Genomic DNA, 14891 nt, shown 5'->3' with positions numbered 1-14891 from the left:
TGACTGATTACTTGCCAAGAAATATATCTTTAACATCAGCTGCGTCAGACATGCCTTCATTTTCAGTGGTACTTTCATCAAAACCCTCCAATATCAAAGGAAGTGCTGCTCTGCAACATACCTGCGTCATCGTGTTGGTGTGGCTGTAGGCTATCATAAAGAAACACAACAACCCAAGAGCCACCAAAGACTTTGTTACAGTAGTCATTTTAACCCCGACCATGACGTTTCCCTCACACTAACTAAATTTAGTTTTCTGTTTCTAAACCTACCCAGATCTTAACCACACTTTTGCCACATCATAAAACATAATTAATTTGTTCAAGGTGCACAAGGTGTCTTGTGAGAGTTTTTCAAAACTAGGTTACCTTTCTAGACATGACCTGTTATTACCTGCAACTTACATACTGTGAAAAAACACCAACACTCTTACACATGAAAAAAGCAACACTTGTAAACACAAACAAAACACCAACACTCTTATACGTCTGAGGTCTCCAAAAACCCTATAAAATGTGTAGACAACACAAAACAAATATATTCAACACTTATGACATTTTGTCACCACAGAATTGTTCAAAGTTTAAGAAATAGCAAAGACTGTGATTTATGATGGAGTAAAATAAATAAATAAATAAATAAATAAACACATTCTTGAACCTCAAAAGACTCAGAAGATCAGAGGTATGCCTTCAAGGGTTAATGACAAGGATCTGACTTAGATGTCCATTTGACAGTTTGTAGCAACTGGATTACAGTAAAGATCTGTTGACCGAGATTTTACCCCTTTATTGATTTTCACTAAAACAGCCAAATGCTTCTCTCTTTTCTCCCAGCTTACAATAGAGTTTAAAGCATGGCGAAGCTGTTAAAATAAATAAATAAATAAAAAATCAGGCCTACAGCAGTTTTATCAAAAGTCTACATCTGTACCACCGCGACTTAGCGTTGCATGGAAGAGAGTTATCTTTGAGGTGTCAAAAATGATAATGATTCACGTTTGAAATTCAAAACATTTTCCTCTCCGCAACCATGGAGGGGGTGAATAAATATAATTTGATAAAATCTTTGTGGGGCAGTTTCATCATCACTGTGAACTATCTTTTATGGGATCAGATTTAATAATTCAACATGTGCTGCTGTTGCCTCTAAAAAAAAAAGTAAGTTCATGTAGGACCTGGGGCTTTATTGTTCTCTTCCAGTAACTTCTTAGTTAAGTGTCCGAGTTTGTTCTCCAGCGGTTTTGTTTTTTTTTTTTTCAGTTATGTTAATGACAATGAGAGTGTGTATATGTGTGTACATGTTGTATGTGCACATCTTTCCTCTCCTCTGTGACTGTTGGAGCAGACAGCTATAACTCAGTTGCCTTGCTGTGCACGCAATGGAAGCACACTTAGTGCTGCTCTCCACACACGCCTGGAGTGCTGCTGGGAAGCTGAGGGAATACTTCACCTGTCTACACACTCAAACACGCACACACATACACACTGTGTTTTGCCTCAGGTATTTGGCTGTGCTTTACTTGAGTTAGCACCAAGGTTAGTTGACTGAATGCGTACTCAAGAGGAAACCACTCTCCAAACAGCAAGGTTACAGTAAGTCACATGACCCAGCATGATGGAGAACAAGTCATGTGATGCTGGGTAATTGTGATTTATTTTAACCAATTACATGAAAAGAGAAATGTGTGATGTGTTCAGTGTAATTTATCATAAAATGTCTATGATATGTCATTAGAGATTAAGGAAAGAAGTCACTTCAACCATAGATCATGTATCAAACAGGGATCCAGTCTTTTGAAATACAGTCTATGGTTCCAGCTAGTGTGTTTCTCAGTGATCTAATATGCGTGCACCACTGAAACAACATGCTAAACAGACCATGTTGCCGAGGTTACCATGTCCAAACAGCACCAAGCTGCCTGTGCCGCTGCTTCAGGGATTCATTGTTAAGGAAACCGTCTCTGTAGGCTTAATTAATCACCACCACAAGCAGCAGATGAATGGGCCTTCAGGCGTACTTTCCAGGATTGAAAGACTTTCAGAACTTTTATGCTGTCCTTAGTCTAATCACAGAGTTGTCTTATCAAGAGCTCGAGACACTTTCCCTCTGCTTCACAGGAGTGAAACTTTAACAGCTGCGTGTTGAATGTGAGGAGCTGAAGTTATTTCGCCTCAGGCTCATACCGTTCACTCTGCACTGTTCTCTCGACTTGGAAGTTGGTTGACTTTTTGATTTGTTAATGTTTCACTCATAATTATTTTAAAAAACAGCCATGTCATTGTGGATTGTAGAAGATGGTTGGCTGTGTGTATATATGATACTGTTGGCCACCACACAAGAGGCTTTGGTTGCTCAGGTATTTCTTAATCAGCCACATTATCTAGCCACAGCTATCATTACAGTCAAGATACATACGTTATTGTGGGAAATAAGGCTGTTTGCTTTGGTCTCATGCTTGGTATTGTACATTAACCATTGTTACATGAGCAGTAGCATTTTACACTGTATGGCAGGATTTAAAGCTAATATGTATGTATTAGCTAGCTATATCTAACTATGTCTATGCCTAATAGCTTTATACTGCATTATGAAAGTTGTAAGGAATAGTTCAGTATTTTGTAAAATATACTTAATCACCCCCACACACACACTCATGTCTTATCTAGGACGCCCACCAGTGATGTATGGATGGGCTCTGAGTTCATCCAAATCTGCATGTACGCATAAACCATCCACCTGCACTTCAACCAGTCCCTGTAGATTATATTACCTTTTTAATGATGTCAGACAGCACAAGCTTTCCAACTGAGTTCTTTCTTTGATGATTAGAGAGGCTGCTTATGTTCATATCCATGCTCGAAGTAATGTTGCTGCAGAAAATATCATGGGATATTTAAGCAGCAAAACTAAAAAACTGTGGTGACTTGACTGAACAGAGGACACTCTCCAGAGGACACTTAATTAAATAATCAAAGAAGTTGCACTGTTGTGCCTCATTCATAAATGTACACACAGCATCTCTCTGGGGAGATGTTCCCCATTTCTCACCCACAACCTATCTGCTATTAATCAAAATGTTAATTTTTATGATCCAGACTGCCCAACCCGTGGATCAACTGCAGCCGACGTGTCACAAATGCCCACAGTGAGCAGTGACACCCGTAAAGCCACATCATTTTTTTTAAAATATCCATCCATCCATTTTCTGTAACCGCTTATTCCCGAAGGGTCACAGGGGGCTGGAGCCTATCGAGAGGCGGGGTACACCCTGGACAAGTCGCCAGTTCATCGCAGGGCTGACACACAGAGACAGACAACCACTCACACTCACATTAACACCTATGGGCAATTCACCAATTAACCAATTAACCTAGCATGCATGTCTTTGGACTGTGGGAGGAAGCCGGAGAACCCGGAGAGAACCCACGCAGAACATACAAACTCTGCACAGAAAGGTCCTGCCCCAGCCAGCTGGAACTCAGGACCTTCTTGCTGTGAGGCGGCAGTGCTAACCACTGCACCACTGCTGCTCGTTTTTATAAATATTACACAGATATTATACAAATAATATTACTAGGCCTACAAAATTCGCTCTCTTTTAGCTCTGTTTTTGGTCTCCACTAAACAGGCACACATTTCCCTTGGTGGTTAAATGCTCCATCAGCTAATCTCTAATGTTGAGAGAAAGTTCTGTTTTACGGCTACTGAAAGTTTCTTTCGGTGCATGTTCAAAGTTCAGGGACACAGTGTTCAGATACATATTAACATATTTTTTTCAATAACCAGATGTGTATAATTCTACGGTCCTACTGCATGTTCACAGGGTACAAACACTGTAACGTCTGGCACAGTAGTTTTGTTCACCTTCCAAAGACATTTACTGTAGCTCCAGCCTTTCAGACGCAGTTCTTTTTCTTTTTGGTTCATATTGTGATCCCTTCATGCTTCCACATTGTTGTCTTGCTTCTTCTGACTGTTTGTCACTTGTGTGTTAAAACAATCTGCTCATGAATATTAACCTTCCCCAATCTGCTTGAAACATATTTGTCTTGCACACACACACACACACACACACACACACACACACACACACACACACACAACCTTGAATTTTGCTCTGAGGACTCAAAGCCCTTTCTCTCCTCTTTGGGCTTCTTGTGTTCATTCCTCACCATTTCATTTAATGTCATAAATGTTTTGGAAAAAAAGGATCTTCATTTATTAGCATAAACTTTATCTTTATTATATTCTGAAACTTGAGATACGTGTATTCATTTTAAATGGTCAAAAACATTAGCAAACACTGCTATGACAAATAATGTTAATTAAACCCTTCTTATCACTCTTCTCCTAGCTTGCTTCGTTTCACTCTGAGAAAGAAATAAAACTGTTTATTATGTCTGGTTTGTAGTGAATTACTCCTGATAACCTCAGTCTGTCAGCAATAATAACGTGATGTACAGAAGCTTTATAATGAAATTGTTCTTTTTATTATCATTGTAAGGCCTCAATATGTGACAGAGGAGTGATGCCTAGTCCTTTAATTAAATTATTATTTTATAACAGAAATTACCAGCACTAATTTCCATTAGATTTCTTTTCCTGCTGATTAGAGCATTACCATGCAGTCATTATCTGTGGCAGTTTTGCTCCTTTTCAGTGAGATAAATTATTTAGAAATAAATTATTTCATTATTATTGTTGGTTGTACTATACTGAGCCAACTCCTCATACATATTATAGTCTTTGCACTAACTTCAATGCACATTAAATGACATTCAAGATTTTTCTCAACTTCACTGAGTCACCACCACCAATCTCTTACCCGCAGCCCTGTATTTTCACAGATCATAAATATCACTGTGCTGTTCAGTGACACTAAAACTCTGCAATATTCAGTTCAGACTGTTGCACATTATTGAATCCCTGCATAAAGTCCCAACAGGTACTGGGACTTGATGAAATGTCTGTATAAAATGAAAAACCTGGGAAAGCTTGTGTTTTTATTTATGATGTAAAATAATAAATCTACGTAAGATGAAGTCATTGAGATTCCAGAGCATCAGACTGTAATCATGCAAGTGCAGTCGGGAAACTTTTATATATTCTTCAAGATGATATCACTTCATTTTTATCTCATTTATATACTGTATTTTGGCATTTAAACCAACCACCCTGTGGGTAAAGCTCCTTGACTGTTAAGTACACTCTGAAGTTTGCCTCTAAAGTGCATTAAAACCTCTTGGAAGCGGGACAGAATTTCGAACAGATGCCACCGTTTTTTATGGAGTCTGGACATGAACTGAGTCTATCAACAAGGACTACAAGCAGTACTATACTGGTTGTCACACTAAGATCACTGTTTGTTATGTCTCTGTGCTGCTAAGCTATGAAATGAGTCAGGACTGCACTCATGTTGAATCCTTCAGCTTTCAGAGCTGTACAGGGATAGTCATTTGATGTGAGGTTGTATACAGTACTTATAAATAGTCAGTGTATTAGCTGCAGTAGATGATGGTCGGCATGAACCTAGTTTTGAGGGGGCTTACAGAGGAAGACTCATCCTAGCATTGTCAATTTACAGTGTTTTACTCATCTTGCAGTCCTGCAGTGTTCCTGCAGCTGAGCTCCATCAAGTCTGGGAAGGAGAGGGAAGGGAAGAAACAACTAATTTCTCCCCTGCATAGATCAGAAATTAAATATGATTTCAAACTATTAGATTGATTTCAGTTTATTTAATATACTGTCTATGGGTCCAGCTTGCTATTTGGACTGCATTAGTCATTTTTGGATGTGCAATTGTTACATAATGTTCCCTTAAAAAAATGCTCCACCAAAGAATCTATATCAATTTGCTATATTTAGAATATTTTCACCTCTTTGCTTTGCCATCAAGCAGCTTTTTCTGATGAGAAATGGCTGTTCTATAAAGCATGTATCGCTCTCTCCAAACCAACCAAACTCCATAGGCGAAATCTCCCATAGACACACAATAACACAAACAAACTGATGGATCGATTCAGCGGTAGACCACAATCTCCCATGTTTTGTGAGGTAAAATTACTGATTTCACCTGTGGAGTTTGGTTTGTTTGGAAAGAGTGATATCTGGCTTCTAAAGGTGGTTTCCTGTCAAAATAGGCTGTCTGATGGCAAAGTAAAGTGGTGAAAATATTCTAAATATAGCTTACACTTAAACTGATATTGGTTTAAAAAAAATAATAATAATTCAACTTTATGTATATAGCAGTTTTAAAAACACAGTTTCCAAAGTGCTCTGACAGACAAAGCAAGAGCAGGATTACCCGGAGGCAACAAAACAACAGAAAGCCAAATAGTGAAGCCAGCAAGTGAAGCTAAAACGGAAGTAAAATTATAACACAAAGCAAAAAGCCACAAAACCATTGTACAAAAAAGACAGAATGAGAGATAAGAACAATAAAATCAAGATAAAACCTCTTACAATCCCACATCAAATAAACTGAACTATCCCTTTAAATACAAAGGGGGTCCTTCTACACTCCACTTTAGAGTAAAACACTTATGATGAAAAGCTCACTTACTCCAAAAATGATCACACATTACCACTTGATTAATTATTAAAGAAAGCTTGTGTGTGCTACGAGCGATACCTTCAGGGAAATTAGTTTCACTTTCTCCTCTCTGCATAGGTCAAAGAGCAATGTCAGCTACAGAGCAGCTGCTGGTTGAGATTGAATCTTTTGTTCAAGGACACCAGGGCGTCTCACCATGCGTATGAACTCCCGGTGTTTCTGTTGAAGGACAGCCAATCAGTCTCTGTAAATAACCAGCCACCCTTCACCTGCTAACATACATTACAGCAGAGGGGAAACAACATTTATCACAGTGATTATATTAGCCCTTTCATTTATCCACATTCCTTAAATGTCACCTTACGTACAACCTCACCGGTAGGTTGAGAGGCTGTGGCCTAGACAAATATTCATGCTATTTGTCTTCCTGTGCCTCCTAGAAACTCCGGGGAAGGGAGAGGACAGTCAGGCGGACACGTCATTCTCTGACTCGTCGCTGTTCGCTCACTGGGGTCAGGAGCTCAGCCCAGACAACCGGCGGGTGGCACTGAAGATGTTCCAGTACTATGGATATAATGGCTACCTCAGTGATCGTCTCTCTCTAGACAGGCCAATACCAGACCTCAGGCCTGATGGGTAAGATTGCAGGTAGAATGGTGCTCAAACACTGTCATTTTTATAGAATCAATCACAGCGTTAGTTTACAGGGTATAAAACACCTGCTTCACATACATACAATTCAATGACAGCGACATGTTGAATGTTTTCTTTTTTCATGATGTCATTTCATAGTATGTACATTTCATTCATCTAATATGTGTTTTATTGTTTTATTCTTTCATATCATGTTAATAATAAAGCTTTCACTAACATTAGTTTGATTTACCTGTTGGGCCATGGACTAAAGAAATCTTGAGTTTTCCTAAAACATGCAGCTAGTCCAACTGGCAGTGAGATGTTTTGTGATTTTTCAAAGATGCTAGCAAAGCAACACAGTACTAAAAATAAGAATATCAGGAATCTCAGATCAGATCGGGCCGCTGTGTTTATCTATATATCTTTAAATGCTTTCCAACATATCAGAATTGCAGATTGAAAATGAATTTTATGCCACAAAAGTGCCAGTATGATTATATGCAAGCTGATTTTTCTTACTTACACTTACACTTTTGCCACAAATGGAGCACTACTGTATATAACATTATCAAAACAAACTGGTTGTGGGATGTATTTGTGATGTACAGTGTGGCCAATATACTTAATTATTTTATCACTGTGTCTGTATATTATGACATCAATATTTATTGCGATATTAAATTATTATGATTATGATAATCAAGCAAATTAACCCGAGGCTAAGTTTCTGCAGCGAGTGCAGTCCTAGCCCAGCCCCAGCCTAAGACCAAACCACTGACTTTAAACTTTCTCTAAACACTAAATGGAAAAACATGAAAAACATGGTCTCAACTTGACCACCTCAGTGTTATTTATTTGGTAGCTTTGCTAATTGTTAAGGCAAAAGAATGTCATTTATGTTAATCAGTGTTAGACTGAACGTAATATGAATTGCACATGCAGCTTGAGGATGAAATACCAAGTTCTTTGCCTGTTACCTGTTACTGTCTGAACAGACTCATGGAATAATATTTCACAACCCTCATTGTAGAAACAAACAACATTTGTTAAAGCAAATAATGTGAACATTTTCAAAGTCATTCTATTAAGATGAGATAAATTCCATACTCTTTCAGGTGCGTTCAAGGGCTGCAGGTGTGACTTGCCTCAGCAGGAGGCTTGAACTGTGCATTCTGCAATCATCCATATAGCTGCTCTAATAAAATCAGTGATCACTCTAAGTTAGAAAGCAAAGCTCTCACTCGCTTGGTGTGAGATTTTGGATTGCTTCTTTGGGAGATTATTTTTTCAGTGCTACTCTGAGATAGATGCATTTTACCATACTGTTTAATGTACACGTGTCATATGCTGCCATCTCTGACAGTAAATATGTACCAAATGTTTTAAAAAACATTTTTCCCATTTCCCCATTGTCATATTTCCCAGGTATAAGGAAATTATTTCATTGTGCATTCCCGGCAGTCCCGTTTCCCAGGATTAAACCCTTTAAATATTCTTTATTTATTCTCATACGGGTCAACCCTATCTACCCTGGTGTTCTGTGCTGTTTGTTTTTTTTGTTTTTGTCTCCAAGAACCATTCACTTTTCAATAACATACAAAAGAGCTCATGAGGCACTCGCCATGAAAAAACCACTTTGTTTCTCCCTCTCAAACCCTGAGTGCCTCTAATTGAAAACCAATGAAGAATTTACCTCTGCCCACAGCATTCAGCACAATTACCTGCTGCTGAGTTAATCATATTATGTAGGTGAAGAAAAACTCGTGTTTGTAGTAGGTTCAGTTAAGGGCTGATTCTTACTGCACCCGTATGTGTCACAGACCCCTACGGCCATCTGAAGGTGGCAGGACGCACAAGTACATGTTTTCCATCTGCAGCCTGTAAATTAAGCGACACATGCATTTGCAGCTCCTCGTGCAGTTATTTGTGCGCTGTGGGCACTTTGATTAAATCCAGGACAAATAGCACCGTGATCCTCCAAAGTTAATACATCATTGTCTTTAACGCTGGTTGGCTGTGACTCAGTTTTCAGCGCCTCTTCCATGTTCACATCACCAAGGTTACAGGAGATGACATCGTGGTGCGAAGGTTTACACAGCTCAGAGATCTTCAGGGCATTTTATTCACTGCACATCACAAAAGTCCCTGCAGATCATCCATTCTGACTATTATTGGCTCTGTAGACTCATCTAAAACGGTTCTGGGGGGATACATTAATCACACACACATTTTGCATGTATTTTCCACAAAGTAATGCCCATGCCATGACATTCGTAAAAAAATTTGACTTGCAGGACAGGAAACTGGTAAGATATCAAAATACCAACACATTTCACCGTGTACCATTAAATTGAATGGTCATGTCATTATTTTTATTATTATGGAGCCAATCCACATCCTGTTATTAAGGGAATAATTGTCTTTTGTGTGCATTTCTGTCACAGTAAATATTATGTTCTGGATCGTAATTTCAAAAATTAGTAACTTGAAGGGCTGTGCATAAGACTGTCTTTACACCGTCATAACTTTGCCATCTGCCATCCCCTGTTATGAACATGAAGGAGCCTTTATGAATGTTGCCATTAAGTTTAATTTAGTCAGTTATGTAATTCATAATGCAAAGTTGGCTGTTTGAGATGTCTTTGTTATGACAAGTTCACATTATCAAACCTAAAGAAACTGTTCAGCTGTATGTTTTAACATTGCATTTAAGTGTCATGTGGCTGGTTTTGACAGTGGCTGTCATGAGACCATTATAAGTGTGTCATGAATGTTTTCCTTAACCTCGAGAGAAGTACATTTTGCAGAGTCCTGACCTCCATGGGGCCCTAAGCAGAATTCTGCTAAGAGCCCTCCTGCCTGACTGGGGAGCCACATAAGCCACACAGTCCCACCTGACACCCCAGTGCTCCCACTGCAATCCTCCCTCCTTTAAAACAGTTTGCTCCATCTGCCAGAATATGTAGATCTATATAGAACTGAATAAGGTACAAAAAATAATATTTATTGAATAGAATATTTTGTGTAGAAACTTAAGATGAGTGAATATTAACATGAATAAGAAATTTTACAATATATAAAATCTAGAAAATATTAAACCATAACACTGAGCACTGGATCTGATGCCTGGTAATTAGTCAGTAAGTTGATTTTACATTCAATATTTAATCAATCATCAGTGAATGTCAGTCCATTAATTTCCATCTTGCATTAATTCAGAGTTGTAATCAGTGGTGGACTGTAACTACATATATTTACATCAAGTACTGTACTTATTTTATACTTTAGTTCCATTTTTATCTAAATTTATGCTTCTACACTACAGGCAAATTCTGGACTGTTAAATCCACTAAGCTGAACAAAGGCTATTTTCTGACTTTTTAGAGATACATGGTTCTAACCGGACAGTGACACTGCAGACATGTGATGATCTTATAGACCATGATGCGTGTCTGTAGATTAGACTAGGCAACAGTGGCCTATAAAGTAGTTAAAATGAGCTTATTTAAACATCAGCAATAACCTAAAGCAATAATATTAATCCAAAAGCATCAGACGTAATAACACTGAATACTTTGACTTTAAGTACATTTATCTGAGAATATTTCCATTCTTTAATTTCAGTAAGGTTTTGTTAATGCAGGACTTTTACTTGTAGGTATTTTTATGGTGTGATATTAGTAGTTTTGCTTCAGTAAAGGATCTGAATACATTTTACACTCCTGGTCACCTCAGAGGAGTAACATCATGTCCATATATTGTCTGGACAGACAGACTGGTCTCCACAGAGACTGCTACAGGAAAGTGTGCACATGCATATGAACACATATTCACACGCAACATGATTACCTTTTCTGAGCTACAAATTAGAAATGCTGCTACATGTTGGTGCCCATCAAACTTGGTAAATAGTTGTATTTCATTCTAACTTCTGTCAGACACAAAGTCACAGAGCAGCCCTGGATGTGTCTGTGAGCAGGACACAGACAGACAGACTGCAGCACGGCTAACATCAGACAGACAGAGGGAGGAGCATCTACTTAACGTTACTGTGAATGAATGATATCAAACTTGAAAAGGGGGAAACACAAGTTTACCTGATTACTGTTCACCCTGTTCACTCTCTAATGTTATTTTTTCTTTAGTTCTGCTTCATCCTCTTATCAGAGTTGTAAACACTGACACCCACTTTGACAGGAGGAGGAGGCGGGGCCCTTGCGTACCTTGCAGGGCCTCACGCAGGTTGCGTAGTGTGCATATAGGGCTGACCGGCTCTGACATCTGGGACTTGTCATAAAGATGTCATTAAGTTTATGAAACTGTCAAATGTTTTCATAAAAGAATTACGAATAATTCCCTACCAAGGCACCAAGGTGATTTAGCTTATAGAATTAGCTGATGGACGGACAGATAGCGGCTAGTTTACTTGTTGCTAAAGTAGGCTGACCGCCAAAATCATTTGACGATGTAATAAAACTTAATGACAAGTCTAAAATATACCACCTCATTTGTGGTCAAGGAAAATATTCATTACACACTTTTATGTTTTTTATTGGCTTGATTAATGTCAAGTTGTCATTACTAAGACATCTCAAACAAAATCAACTTCAGATTAAAAGAGACATAATTTATTGTTGTCTCACGCAAACCCCTCTAAATGAAGTGTTGAATTAAACCTTCAATTCAAATTAAACAGGACATTACCTGCAGCTTTACAGTCATGTTTCTTATAAACTGCTCTCTCTGCATTTCCTGGAAACAGGAGTCAGTTTCCTCTTGAGGCAATAAGCTGGCTTTCTGTATTCACGATGAAAATGTCAGCATGTGGTGGCACAAAACAATATCCTAAAAGGGAAAGAGAGGAGCTTGATTGATGTCAGACCTTACCACACGGCCAATTATTTATTCCTCCTAAAGTGATCCCTGTTATAACTGCATTGCAGGTGCACCACTATGGCAGTAGCACCCTGATCGTTAAATTTCCAAAAATCTGCTGGCCATGAACTGGTGCCAGAGCCTACATTTATACCGTGATTCATGAAAATAGGGTCCTGATATAGTCTGCCAAGTGCCTGCAAATCTGACATTACCCTGCTCTCAGGAATCAGTGTCAAATTTATCTGTTAATCCTTTAGAAAAGATGCAGGTGTAAACATTTCCTCACCAAGGGCTTTGTTATTTATTTGTCCTCCGCAGGTGCAGAAACATCACTTATCCTTTAAACCTCCCTCAAGTGAGCATTGTGTTCATTTTTGTGAACGAAGCCTTGTCTGTCATCCTGCGGTCCATTCACTCTGCCATCAACAGGACGCCCTCCCACCTGCTCAAAGAGATAATCCTGGTGGACGACAACAGCAATAACAGTAAGCAACATCATTTTACAATACAGCGATTCGCCAATTGTAGCTTAGCAACCATAACCAGGCACGGCAGGCGTGTCATGCTCTGGATTTCTTTACATAATGAAGTGGTGTGCGGCTATAGTAAGAGAGATTTAAAGAGTTTGGGGCGTGCTGTCTTTTTTTAGGCTTTCCAAAAAACAAAAACACAAGAGTGACAGTGTGAGAATGGATTGAACTGTGTGTTAGTCTGCTCTTCCATAAGCTACTCCATAGTTACCCGATGTTGCTTCCTGGGTCAAGGAGTACATCATTAACTAACTGCATTATTTTCTGAGGTTAGAGGGTATGTGTTTTTTTTTTTTTTTTAATGTTCTTTTCACAACTACAGTGTCCACAGTGCAGTATTTCCCCGCTCTCCACAAAAATATTTTCCTATGCACATAAAAATAGCAATTGTTGTATAATAAAAGTCAGTAAAGTCTGCATGTAAAAATATTAAGATTCACAAATGCATTTCTGGTGCACACACCAATTTGTCTTGTTTTAAATAAATGCAATAGAAATCCACAAATATACAGTTTCTATTTACTTTCAATTTTCCTCAAAAACATCTGTGGATTTGTGACATTTTTATGCAAACTGTTGAACCTGCATTTACATTTAACCTGCTTGTCATGTGTGAACTCATTTGTGTGTGGGATTTTTGAGTCTCAGTTCACAAATGCATTTTTTTTTAAACAGGGAATTCCCTATATTATCAGTTATCTGCTAAAAAATGTAAAAATGAAAACCCAAGAGTTTGAACCCATCCTCCTCTTAGCATGTAATTGGATTATCACATCAGATCACATTAATATTCATATTTCATCATGTAATTGAAAGCTAATTAAATTGATCATAGACTCTGGAGCAATAATAAAATCATTGTTAAATCACTAAAATAATTTAAAAATTAATATCTTTTGACAAATTATTGATTTTTTTGGTACATAACCATGTAACAAGCAGGTTGATGCACAGTCACTATTGTGAAATAAAGCAATTAAAAAATGTAAAATTGATATTTTGTGTCACATAAATGTGTGCCAAAATACTTTTGCGGGGGGTAAGTAACCATGTAACAAGCAGAATAATGTACAGTGAGCAGGTACATTATCCCTTACATAATGATCACTGTACATTATCCTGCATATTACACAGCTACTTACTTAAAAAAAAAAAAATCCTCCAGAGTCTTTAATCAGAACTGTGTCCATAGCAACAACTGTCTGTTATACATAGCAATGGCCTGCTATACAGAAATAACAGACCTTAGAATGCAGAATCTTGCGGAGACCACAGGAACAGTAGTTGCGTCCTCCTCAGTGGCTACTGTGATCCAAACAAGTAAAAAACATAAATTTTAGATCACGTTGCAAACATGCTAAACACCATTTTAGAAAATAGCTTTGGCAGCTCTGTGTTAAAAGAGGTCTTTATTTTACATATCATTGCCTCATGTGTGGAGAAATCCATATCTGTGATATTTACTGCTCCACTGATGGCCTCCAGACTCCTTTAATGTTTTTAATGAGGGGCTGTGTTCACTGGATTTAACCGATAGATGAATAACACTAATTAGCTGCAAAGCCAGGAAATTTGCCCCGAGGCAGATAACAATCCAGCAAGGTGATGAAGTGTTTATACGTATCTTGTCTGCATTTGCAACCCTAATTCTTACATCTGCATGCATTGGATGTAATGTAAACAGTGTCAGGTGGAAAAGATATCCAGAATATGCTGACAATGTGCTGAGCTCTGTTTGCTTGTTATGACTGAGAAGACTGATGTGTGAGTTCACTGATCAGTGACTTCTGTCTGCCGTGCAAGGCACAAGACATGGACCTGAAGTCACCTGTGAAAAGTGGCCCTATAATTTACAGTGCAGGACTTTAACTACATTACAAAGGCAGAAAGCCGGCTATAAAAAGGTAATGATACTGTGCCAAGGTCATTTATAGGCTATATACTTTTAAATGGGCTGAGCTGCTTGTAACAAGGACTGAGACAGCCATTAGGGGCAATCAACATGGGAAATACTGGCATTGGGAAGAATGTGTGTACCAAAGTCAATAATGCAAAACATGTAGCATGGCTTGTGGCCTGCTGGAACAGAATATAGATTACTGTAGGATCCCTCACTAACTTATAACTTATACGCTGGAATAAGAATGATCGGCCTCCCTCGGGCCATTATTGACCAGAAAGTTGAAAATGTCCAAAGTTATCTGCTAAAAAATGTAAAAATGAAAACCCAAAAGTTTGTACCCACTCCTCCCCTTAGCATATTATTGGATTATCACATCAGATCACATTAA

General features: G+C 38.3%; 1 protein-coding gene across 1 annotated transcript in view; it reads left to right on the top strand.

Annotated features, from left to right (window-relative positions):
- galnt18b (UDP-N-acetyl-alpha-D-galactosamine:polypeptide N-acetylgalactosaminyltransferase 18b) overlaps positions 1-14891 on the top strand; it is a 109526-nt gene that overhangs the window by 36809 nt on the left and 57826 nt on the right. Inside the window, exons 2-3 of the mRNA XM_084717027.1 lie at positions 6997-7192; positions 12389-12555. Coding sequence (XP_084573153.1) covers positions 6997-7192; positions 12389-12555 — 363 coding nt within the window. The remainder of the gene's footprint in view (positions 1-6996; positions 7193-12388; positions 12556-14891) is intronic.

Source organism: Lutjanus erythropterus, chromosome 1, assembly GCF_056507025.1.
Source record: "Lutjanus erythropterus isolate fLutEry1 chromosome 1, fLutEry1.hap2, whole genome shotgun sequence".
Taxonomy (NCBI): Eukaryota; Metazoa; Chordata; class Actinopteri; order Lutjaniformes; family Lutjanidae; genus Lutjanus; species Lutjanus erythropterus.
The sequence above is the reverse complement of the archived record's forward strand: the minus strand, read 5'-3'. Positions and strand labels throughout refer to the sequence as shown.